Below are 12,678 nucleotides of genomic sequence, written 5' to 3'. Positions count from 1 at the left end.
CTGAGTGACCCTGGTACAATATAGATATCAGTTAACCCCAACAGCCTCCTACTGAGTGACCCTGGTACAATATAGATATCAGTTAACCCCAACAGCCTCCTACTGAGTGACCCTGGTACAATATAGATATCAGTTAACCCCAACAGCCTCCTACTGAGTGACCCTGGTACAATATAGATATCAGTTAACCCCAACAGCCTCCTACTGGGTGACCCTGGTACAATATAGATATCAGTTAACCCCAACAGCCTCCTACTGGGTGACCCTGGTACAATATAGATATCAGTTAACCCCAACAGCCTCCTACTGAGTGACCCTGGTACAATATAGATATCAGTTAACCCCAACAGCCTCCTACTGAGTGATCCTGGTACAATATAGATATCAGTTAACCCCAACAGCCTCCTACTGGGTGACCCTGGTACAATATAGATATCAGTTAACCCCAACAGCCTCCTACTGAGTGACCCTGGTACAATATAGATATCAGTTAACCCCAACAGCCTCTTACTGAGTGACCCTGGTACAATATAGATATCAGTTAACCCCAACAGCCTCCTACTGAGTGATCCTGGTACAATATAGATATCAGTTAACCCCAACAGCCTCCTACTGAGTGACCCTGGTACAATATAGATATCAGTTAACCCCAACAGCCTCCTACTGGGTGACCCTGGTACAATATAGATATCAGTTAACCCCAACAGCCTCCTACTGGGTGACCCTGGTACAATATAGATATCAGTTAACCCCAACAGCCACCTACTGAGTGACCCTGGTACAATATAGATATCAGTTAACCCCAACAGCCTCCTACTGAGTGACCCTGGTACATTATAGATATCAGTTAACCCCAACAGCCTCCTACTGAGTGACCCTGGTACAACATAGATATCAATTAACCCCAACAGCCTCCTACTGGGTGACTCTGGTACAATATAGATCAGTTAACCCCAACAGCCACCTACTGAGTGACTCTGGTACAATATAGATATCAATTAACCCCAACAGCCACCTACTGAGTGACTCTGGTACAATATAGATATCAGTTAACCCCAACAGCCTCCTACTGGGTGATCCTGGTACAATATAGATATCAGTTAACCCCAACAGCCACCTACTGAGTGACTCTGGTACAATATAGATATCAGTTAACCCCAACAGCCTCCTACTGAGTGACTCTGGTACAATATAGATCAGTTAACCCCAACAGCCACCTACTGAGTGACTCTGGTACAATATAGATATCAATTAACCCCAACAGCCTCCTACTGGGTGATCCTGGTACAATATAGATATCAGTTAACCCCAACAGCCTCCTACTGAGTGACTCTGGTACAATATAGATATCAGTTAACCCCAACAGCCTCCTACTGGGTGACCCTGGTACAATATAGATATCAGTTAACCACCAACAGCCTCCTACTGAGTGACCCTGGTACAATATAGATATCAGTTAACCACCAACAGCCTCCTACTGAGTGACCCTGGTACAATATAGATATCAGTTAACCACCAACAGCGTCCTACTGAGTGACCCTGGTACAATATAGATATCAGTTAACCCCAACAGCCTCCTACTGAGTGACTCTGGTACAATATAGATCAGTTAACCCCAACAGCCACCTACTGAGTGACTCTGGTACAATATAGATATCAGTTAACCCCAACAGCCTCCTACTGAGTGACCCTGGTACATTATAGATATCAGTTAACCCCAACAGCCTCCTACTGAGTGACTCTGGTACAATATAGATATCAGTTAACCCCAACAGCCTCCTACTGAGTGACCCTGGTACAATATAGATATCAGTTAACCCCAACAGCCTCCTACTGAGTGACCCTGGTACAATATAGATATCAGTTAACCCCAACAGCCTCCTACTGGGTGACTCTGGTACAATATAGATATCAGTTAACCCCAACAGCCTCCTACTGGGTGACTCTGGTACAATATAGATATCAGTTAACCCCAACAGCCTCCTACTGGGTGATCCTGGTACACTATAGATATCAGTTAACCCCAACAGCCTCCTACTGAGTGACTCTGGTACAATATAGATATCAGTTAACCCCAACAGCCTCCTACTGAGTGACTCTGGTACAATATAGATATCAGTTAACCCCAACAGCCTCCTACTGAGTGACCCTGGTACAATATAGATATCAGTTAACCCCAACAGCCTCCTACTGAGTGACCCTGGTACAAGATATATATCCGAAGACGACAAGGGTGGAGTCCCAACAGACAGAATACACATGCCATGTTTGGTACACACACACACACACACACAACACACACAGTAAATATCAAACCCGTGTGGAAACAGGTGGAGCTATGGGTCCTGTGTGCACTCAGACAAAGAGCATGAAAACTATAACGCCAACATGTTATTCCTGCTTGGCCACTGAGACAAAGACAGTGGCCCTAAGCCGACATGTAAGTCGCTTTGGACAAAACGTCTGCTAAATGGGATATATATATTATATTATGGGAATAAACGGTATGAACAACGCAGTGAAAACTATAATGTACATGTTACTGCTTGGCACTGAGACAAAGACAGTGAAAACTATAATGTACATGTTACTGCTTGGCACTGAGACAAAGACAGTGAAAACTATAATGTACATGTTACTGCTTGGCACTGAGACAAAGACAGTGAAAACTATAATGTACATGTTACTGCTTGGCACTGAGACAGTGAAAACTATCATGTACATGTTACTGCTTGGCACTGAGACAAAGACAGTGAAAACTATAATGTACATGTTACTGCTTGGCACTGAGACAAAGACAGTGAAAACTATAATGTACATGTTACTGCTTGGCACTGAGACAGTGAAAACTATAATGTACATGTTACTGCTTGGCACTGAGACAGTGAAAACTATAATGTACATGTTACTGCTTGGCACTGAGACAAAGACAGTGAAAACTATCATGTACATGTTACTGCTTGGCACTGAGACAAAGACAGTGAAAACTACAATGTACATGTTACTGCTTGGCACTGAGACAAACAGAGTGAAAACTATAATGTACATGTTACTGCTTGGCACTGAGACAAAGACAGTTAAAACTATAATGTACATGTTACTGCTTGGCACTGAGACAAAGACAGTGAAAACTATAATGTACATGTTACTGCTTGCACTGAGACAAAGACAGTGAAAACTATCATGTACATGTTACTGCTTGGCACTGAGACAAAGACAAACCACGTCATCATGGTGTGGCTACAGTATAGCTTGTGTTCTCCAAGGCGGGGCACCGATTCTGTCTTTACAGATAAATTCCTCTTCTCCATAGGAAGCAATGACGTGTGACTGTTTGCTGACGTTTCACCACCGTATCACTGAGTCAACTAACCCACCCATTAACCTCACTTTAGTCTTGACGCTTGGCATGTGAAAGATTACCAAGCCGACAGCCGACCCAAACACCCAGGACACATCCCAAATTGCACCCTATTCCCTATATAGTGCACTACTTTTGACCAAGGTTAGTAATAGTGGGCCTTTCAGAACACAGCAGGAATCCACATCTGATCTAAACCACCTCGGCAGGTCTGGCCAGTCATTAAGAGGACAACTCTGCAACTTTAGAACCAGTTATACATCCACTACTGTAAGAGTTGATACACATTTGATGTTTTATCGTTTGTTAGCCATTCTGCACGATTCCTTGTTTTTGTCATTTTTGAAAGATCAAGACACATGGTTCATTATATTGGACCTCCCAACCTACCATATGTTGCTCTGCTCCGTCTTTGTCTAATAACACCTGGACATATTTTAAATAGACGCTCAAAAACCTACACTCTTAGAAAAAGGGGTTCCGAAAAGGTTCTTTAGTGTCCCCCATAGGATAACCTTTTTTGGTTCCAGGTAAGAACCCTTTTGGGTTCCATGTAGAACTCTTTCCATGGAAGATTCTATATGGAACCCAAAAAGAGTTCTACCTGGAACCAAAAAAAAGGTTCTATTTAAAATATTTCCAGGTTTTATTAGACAAAGACCAACAGAGCTGGTGGTAGGGAGGTCCAATATGATGAACCATGTGTATGTGACCAATAACATTTGATTTGATGGATGATCAGAAAAATACAGACGGGTCATATCGGTCGCTGTAAATCATTTCCTGTAGTTGTCAACTCAGGGATCCTACTCAAACGTCAGAGAAGCACTTTCCGGTATTGCTCACCACTAAACAAATCGACAGACATGAAATCACACTAAAAACTGTGGAGGTCACCAAATACTGACAATAACAAGCCACATGTTAAAAGTGGCGTAGTTGTCCTTTAATGTACAGTAAATGTGCTCTGCTGTTAAGCAACTACAGCCATCACATGGTAATGATGTCCTGAACACAACCTGTTCTATCCTACATACACTCTGCATCCCAAATGACAACCTACACCAAGTGTGCAAAACATTAGGAACACCTTCCTAATATTGAGTTGCGCCCCGTTTTGCCCTCAGAACCAGAGCCTCAATGATTCGGGGCACGGGACTCTACAAGGTGTCGAAAGCATTCCATGTTGACTCCAATGCTTCCCACAGTTGGGTCAAGAAACCTGGATGTCATTTGGTTGGAGGACCATTCTTGATACTCAAAGGAAACTGTTGAGCGTGAAGAACCCAGCAGCGTTGCAGTTCTTGACGTGCCTGTGTAACAGTATAATTTTAGACCGTCCCCTCGGGTGCGAACCAGGGACCCTCTGCACACAACAACAACTGACACCCAGGAAGCATCGTTACCCATCGCTCCACAAAAACCGCGGCCCTTTGCAGAGCAAGGGGAACTACTACTTCAAGGTCTCAGAGCAAGTGACGTCACCGATTGAAACGCTATTTACCGCTAACTAGCTAGCCATTTCACATCCGTTACACCTGGTACCTACTACCACTCCCTGTTCAAAGGAACTTTGAGCTTTTGTCTTGCCCATTTACCCTCAACGACACACAATCCATGTCTCAATTATCTTAAAAATCCTTCTTTAACCTGTCTCTTCCCCTTCATTGATTCAAGTGGATTTAACAAGTGACATCAATAAGGGATCATATCTTTCACCTGGTCAGTCCGTCATGGAAAGAGCAGGTGTTCCTAATGTTTTGGCCACTCGGGTGTATTCCTATCTAGGGCCCTTAGAGCTCTGGTCAGAAGTAGTGCACTGTACTGTGTAGGGGATAGGGTGCTGTTTAGACCAACACGGTCTCCTGTGACTGTCAGACCGTCAGCTTTAGTCCTGCGAGCCCAACTGGCTCTGGTCCAATCACTGCAGACCAGCAGTGTGTGGCAGGATTCATAATAGCATTAGTTTGTATTAAAAGCCTTCGCATTGTTTCTCTATGATTTCTTGAGCCGTGTTTGTAAGAAGTTTCTAACCTGTTGTTCAAATGAACGCCGTTGTTCCTCTGAGTTTAAGATAATAATTCACAAAGATAGACTATAGGTCTCAAGTTATTTCTAAGAATCAGTAACACAGAATATATAAATCATTATCGACTTAAACAGTTAGGAAAACAAAAAAAAGTGTGCCGTATATATTAACAGGGAAAACAAGTGCCTGAATCACGTCAAGGTCTGAGCTCCATCCTTCAAAACAATTATTTGCATTTCTTATCAACAGAACAATAAGTAGAAGCAGTGTTTGACCCGGCTGGTACCAAGATAGAAAACTAAATCAGGGCACAGCAGGATTACACTACTGAATGGACCACAGAAAAGCCTGTCCACATTCAATTCCACTCCATTCCATTCAATACACTTTATTCATCCCTAGCGGGCAGTTAAGACAGCGACGGCCTTGAGGCAACACATAGATACATGATACAGTACAACGCCGGGGACAGGAGTCCTGATCGCTGTGGGCAGAGGGACACTTACACTGTGGGATGTTAAATATACACTGTAGACTCCCCCATGTTTAATTACCACTGTAGACTCCCCCATGTTTAATTACCACTGTAGACTCCCCCATGTTTAATTACCACTGTAGACTCCCCCATGTTTAATTACCACTGTAGACTCCCCCATGTTTAATTACCACTGTAGACTCCCCCATGTTTAATTACCACTGTAGACTCACCCCATGTTTAATTACCACTGTAGACTCACCCCATGTTTAATTACCACTGTGTACTATAGACTCCCCCATGTTTAATTACCACTGTAGACTCCCCCATGTTTAATTACCACTGTAGACTCCCCCCATGTTTAATTACCACTGTAGACTCCCCCATGTTTAATTACCACTGTAGACTCCCCCCATGTTTAATTACCACTGTAGACTCCCCCATGTTTAATTACCACTGTAGACTCCCCCATGTTTAATTACCACTAGTAGACTAGACCCCCATGTTTAATTACCACTGTAGACTCCCCCATGTTTAATTACCACTGTTTAGACTCCCCATGTTTAATTACCACTGTAGACTCCCCCATGTTTAATTACCACTGTAGACTCCCCCATGTTTAATTACCACTGACTCCCCCATGACTAGACCCCCATGTTTAATTACCACTGTAGACTCCCCCATGTTTAATTACCACTGTAGACTCCCCCATGTTTAATTACCACCGTAGACTCCCCCATGTTTAATTACCAATGTAGACTTCCCCATGTTTAATTACCAATGTAGACTTCCCCATGTATAATTACCACTGTAGACTTCCCCATGTATAATTACCACTGTAGACTTCCCCATGTATAATTACCACTGTAGACTTCCCCATGTATAATTACCACCGTAGACTCCCCCATGTTTAATTACCACTGTAGTCCCCCAGACTCCCCCATGTTTAATTTAATTACTCCCCCATGTTTAATTACCACTGTAGACTCCCCCATGTTTAATTACCACTGTAGACTCCCCCATGTTTAATTACCACCGTAGACTCCCCCATGTTTAATTACCACCGTAGACTCCCCCATGTTTAATTACCACTGTAGACTCCCCCATGATTAATTACCACTGTAGACTCCCCCCCCATGTTTAATTACCACTGTAGACTCCCCCATGTTTAATTACCACTGTAGACTCCCCCCATGTTTAATTACCACTGTAGACTCCCCCCATGTTTAATTACCACTGTAGACTCCCCCATGTTTAATTACCACTGTGTACTGTAGACTCCTTCAGATGAGACAAGTGGAAACATTATGGTTAAACTGCTTGTGAAGGAGGAACGAGGAAGCAGTCGCCACCATTCACACCACACAGGTCTGGGCTCAGGGCCGAGGCCCCTGCTCGTTGTGAGAAGGAAAGGTTCGCTTTGTTGATTCTCTAAAAAAAGGGTTCATTTTTTTTTTACCTTTATTTAACCAGGCAAGTCAGTTAAGAACACATTCTTATTTTAAATGACGGCCTGGGAACAGTGGGTTAACTGCCTGTTCAGGGGCAGAACGACAGATTTGTACCTTGTCAGCTCGGGGTTTGAACTCGCAACCTTCCGGTTACTAGTCCAACGCTCTAACCACTAGGCTACCCTGCCACCCCGCCTCATTCACCACCCTCTAAACACTACAGGCCCATTTACCAGACAACCAGGGACTGAAGTTGATCTTCACCCTGGTTGTTCAGGCAGGAAGACAACAGTCAAACAAGGAGGTTAAATATCGCCTTGAGATTAACCCCGTTGTTGACTCCCCACCCCAACCATACAACAGCTCTTCCTGTACTGGGAACTTGGGCTGGGATTCCAGGACACACACACACACACAGGTAGTTTGTTTGCAGCTGTGCTTGTTTGAGTCTCTAGTTTGGTGAGTGTGAATACTGAGATGTTGCCTGCATACTTCCACTAAACCAGGCTGTGTGTCCCTCTACCATGGTGACTACATAAATACACCCTAACACTGGCCCTGCCTGTCTTCCTGTTACACACACACACACACACACACACACCCCTCAGGGGGAGGCTGGCTCAACCACCACAGGGACTGGAGCAGGAGCTGGCACAAAGAAGGTTGCTGTGGAGCTGGCAGATAGCTACAACACAGACACAGTCACAGAGTATTACCGAACTGGAGAGGCACTAGACCTACATTCTGCAGGCGTGTAGAACTGCAATAACAAGTGGAATTTACAACATAAATGGTGGACGTCATGATGTCCTAGTGAAATGCAATCAGAATTGAAAATGTAATGAAAATACAGCACCATCATAAGGAGAGAGGGCAGGGAGGCCAGCCCGAGCAGAGAGGGCAGGGAGGCCAGCCCGAGCAGAGAGGGCAGGGAGGCCAGCCCGAGCAGAGAGGGCAGGGAGGCCAGCCCGAGCAGAGAGAGGGCAGGGAGGCCAGCCCGAGCAGAGAGAGGGCAGGGAGGCCAGTCCGAGCAGAGAGAGGCGGCAGGGAGGCCAGCCCGAGCAGAGAGAGGCGGCAGGGAGGCCAGCCCGAGCAGAGAGAGGCGGCAGGGAGGCCAGCCCGAGCAGAGAGAGGCGGCAGGGAGGCCAGCCCGAGGAGAGAGGGCAGGGAGGCCAGCCCGAGCAGAGAGGGCAGGGAGGCCAGCCCGAGCAGAGAGGGCAGGGAGGCCAGCCTGAGCAGAGAGGCCAGCCCGAGCAGAGAGAGGGCAGGGAGGCCAGCCCGAGCAGAGAGAGGGCAGGGAGGCCAGCCCGAGCAGAGAGAGGGCAAGGAGGCCAGCCCGAGGAGAGAGGGGGCAGGGAGGCCAGCCTGAGCAGAGAGGGGGCAGGGAGGCCAGCCTGAGCAGAGAGGGGGCAGGGAGGCCAGCCTGAGCAGAGAGGGGGCAGGGAGGCCAGCCTGAGCAGAGAGGGGGCAGGGAGGCCAGCCTGAGCAGAGAGGGGGCAGGGAGGCCAGCCTGAGCAGAGAGGGGGCAGGGAGGCCAGCCCGAGCAGAGAGGGGGCAGGGAGGCCAGCCTGAGCAGAGAGGGGGCAGGGAGGCCAGCCTGAGCAGAGAGGGGGCAGGGAGGCCAGCCTGAGCAGAGAGGGGGCAGGGAGGCCAGCCCGAGCAGAGAGGGCAGGGAGGCCAGCCTGAGCAGAGAGGGGAGGGGCTAGCCTTAAAAAAAATAAAAACTAAGAGAGAGACACTTGCATTTTTACTGCGTAGTAAGTTAGGTAGTAGCAGCCAATACAAGATGCCTGAGGGTGAATTTCAACATACTGTCTCTGTCATGAGTGGAGTATTTAAGTTGTCAGTTAACACATTGTAACAAATCATTTACCTTTTGCACCCCAGTATCTCTACTTGCACATCATCATCTGCAGATCTATCACTCCAGTGTTACTTGCTAAATTGTAATTATTTTGCCTCTATGGCCTATTTATTACCTTACCTCCCTAATCTTACTACATTAGCACACACTGTATATAGACCTTTCTATTGTGTTATTGACTGTATGTTTGTTTTACTCCATGTGTAACTCTGTGTTGTTGTTTGTGTCGAACTGCTTTGCTTTATCTTGGCCAGGTCGCAGTTGTAAATGAGAACTTGTTCTCAACTGGTCGACCTGGTTAAATAAAGGTGATACACACACACACACCAGGAAAGATCCATTCCATAGAAACCACCTTGAATGAATTCCATTTGAACGGTCCAACTGAAAATTGCATATCAAATCAAACAGCATGTTGCTATGCTGCTAGAATGTTCTGTCTGCTCATGCCCTGGAGTCTGGTTGCAGTAATGCAGCCAACTCATCCCTGTTGCTAATGTCCTAGAGTCTGGTCTAGCAGTAATGCAGCCAACTCATCCCCCTTGCTAATGTCCTAGAGTCTGGTCTAGCAGTAATGCAGCCAACTCATCCCCCTTGCTAATGTCCTAGAGTCTGGTCTAGCAGTAATGCAGCCAACTCATCCCCCTTGCTAATGTCCTGGAGTCTGGTCTAGCAGTAATGCAGCCAACTCATCCCCCTTGCTAATGTCCTGGAGTCTGGTATAGCAGTAATGCAGCCAACTCATCCCCCTTGCTAATGTCCTGGAGTCTGGTATAGCAGTAATGCAGCCAACTCATCCCCCTTGCTAATGTCCTGGAGTCTGGTATAGCAGTAATGCAGCCAACTCATCCCCCTTTGCTTTAGTGATATTATTCATTTGACTAAATATTGTATCGAATTGTTTTGATAATATCACACTATTATTTTTGTGCTAGTTGTCTGTACCTGCACCAAAACTCCAGTATTTATCCTTCATAGCTAGTTGGCTGTACCTGCACCAAAACTCCAGTATTTATCCTTCATAGCTAGTTGTCTGTACCTGCACCAAAACTACAGTATTTATCCTTCATAGCTTGTTCTCCATCTTCTTTAAAACTGGGAGACAATTTTTTTCAGCACGTTTATGTCCATGACTGATTAAAACTTGTTTTCTCATGAGAGAGAGAGACAGAGAGACAGAGAGACAGAGAGACAGAGAGACAACTGTAGCTGGCAGAGTGACTGAACGAGATCTATCTGGTTGAGGAGGGGGTTTCTATGGAAACTATTAGGCTCTAACCACTCTCGCCTGCCTGCTGAACAACACCATGTACTAGACTGGTAACAACAACACCAACAGGATGCCTACACCCTAAAAATAATACTGTTCAGAACATATTTAATTGATTGTATATAACAAGTAAGAACTCGCTGTAATGAGAAAGCTTTTTACTTGGTTTTTTCCCCCCTGGATAAAATGTCTCCCGCCATCAACAGGACAGAAAGCCACTCTGGGTTCATTGACTGGATAACCTACTTCTCATATATCCGTTGTCCCCTCATGAAGACCTTGGCTTCGTTGTCCAGTGGAAACGTCCCGTCATCTTTCCTGAAGCGATAGAACAGTTTCATGTCTTTGAACTCCTTGTGCTCGTCACAAACTGCAACACAAAAAGAGGAACAATGTTTGTTTACATTTAGTGAACTGATAATTGCGTCATATTCCCCCCCCCCCCACACACACACTAACAGCCCACTAAACAGAGCTGAGTTAGCTAACTGCTAATGGCCTCCTCTTTCCCCCCCACACTAACAGCCCGCTAAACAGAGCTGAGTTAGCTAACTGCTAATGGCCTCTTTCCCCCCCACACGAACAGCCCACTAAACAGAGCTGAGTTAGCTAACTGCTAATGGCCTCCTCTTTCCCCCCCACACTAACAGCCCACTAAACAGAGCTGAGTTAGCTAACTGCTAATGGCCTCCTCTTTCCCCCACACTAACAGCCCACTAAACAGAGCTGAGTTAGCTAACTGCTAACGGCCTCCTCTTTCCCCCCACACTAACAGCCCACTAAACAGAGCTGAGTTAGCTAACTGCTAACGGCCTCCTCTTTCCCCCACACTAACAGCCCACTAAACAGAGCTGAGTTAGCTAACTGCTAATGGCCTCCTCTTTCCCCACACTAACAGCCCACTAAACAGAGCTGAGTTAGCTAACTGCTAACGGCCTCCTCTTTCCCCCAAACTAACAGCCCACTAAACAGAGCTGAGTTAGCTAACTGCTAACGGCCTCCTCTTTCCCCCACACTAACAGCCCACTAAACAGAGCTGAGTTAGCTAACTGCTAACGGCCTCCTCTTTCCCCCACACTAACAGCCCACTAAACAGAGCTGAGTTAGCTAACTGCTAACGGCCTCCTCTTTCCCCCACACCAACAGCCCACTAAACAGAGCTGAGTTAGCTAACTGCCTCCTCTTTTCCCCCACTAAACAGAGCTGAGTTAGCTAACTGCTAATGGCCTCCTCTTTCCCCCACACCAACAGCCCACTAAACAGAGCTGAGTTAGCTAACTGCTAATGGCCTCTTTCCCCCCCCACATAACAGCCCACTAAACAGAGCTGAGTTAGCTAACTGCTAATGGCCTCCTCTACCCCCCACACTAACAGCCCACTAAACAGAGCTGAGTTAGCTAACTGCTAATGGCCTCCTCTTCCCCCCACACTAACAGCCCACTAAACAGAGCTGAGTTAGCTAACTGCTAATGGCCTCCTCTTTCCCCCACACTAACAGCCCACTAAACAGAGCTGAGTTAGCTAACTGCTAACGGCCTCCTCTTTCCCCCACACTAACAGCCCACTAAACAGAGCTGAGTTAGCTAACTGCTAATGGCCTCCTCTTTCCCCCACACTAACAGCCCACTAAACAGAGCTGAGTTAGCTAACTGCTAATGGCCTCCTCTTTCCCCCACACGAACAGCCCACTAAACAGAGCTGAGTTAGCTAACTGCTAATGGCCTCCTCTTTCCCCCACACTAACAGCCCACTAAACAGAGCTGAGTTAGCTAACTGCTAACGGCCTCCTCACACCCCCCACACTAACAGCCCACTAAACAGAGCTGAGTTAGCTAACTGCTAATGGCCTCCTCTTTCCCCCACACTAACAGCCCACTAAACAGAGCTGAGTTAGCTAACTGCTAATGGCCTCCTCTTTCCCCCACACTAACAGCCCACTAAACAGAGCTGAGTTAGAAACTGTTTAACGGCCTCCTCTTCCCCCCACACTAACAGCCCACTAAACAGAGCTGAGTTAGCTAACTGCTAACGGCCTCCTCTTTCCCCCACACTAACAGCCCACTAAACAGAGCTGAGTTAGCTAACTGCCTCCTCTTCCCCCCACACTAACAGCCCACTAAACAGAGCTGAGTTAGCTAACTGCTAATGGCCTCCTCTTTCCCCCACACTAACAGCCCACTAAACAGAGCTGAGTTAGCTAACTGCTAACGAGCCTCCTCATTTGCTGT

At 46.5% G+C, this 12,678-nt stretch overlaps 1 protein-coding gene across 1 annotated transcript in view; it reads right to left on the bottom strand.

The window, feature by feature from the left end:
• deptor (DEP domain containing MTOR-interacting protein) overlaps positions 1–12,678 on the bottom strand; it is an 86,130-nt gene that overhangs the window by 57,936 nt on the left and 15,516 nt on the right. Inside the window, 1 exon segment of the mRNA XM_064946937.1 lies at positions 10,697–10,820. Coding sequence (XP_064803009.1) covers positions 10,697–10,820 — 124 coding nt within the window.

Source organism: Oncorhynchus masou, chromosome 29 (assembly GCF_036934945.1).
Source record: "Oncorhynchus masou masou isolate Uvic2021 chromosome 29, UVic_Omas_1.1, whole genome shotgun sequence".
Classification (NCBI taxonomy): domain Eukaryota; kingdom Metazoa; phylum Chordata; class Actinopteri; order Salmoniformes; family Salmonidae; genus Oncorhynchus; species Oncorhynchus masou.
The sequence above is the reverse complement of the archived record's forward strand: the minus strand, read 5'-3'. Positions and strand labels throughout refer to the sequence as shown.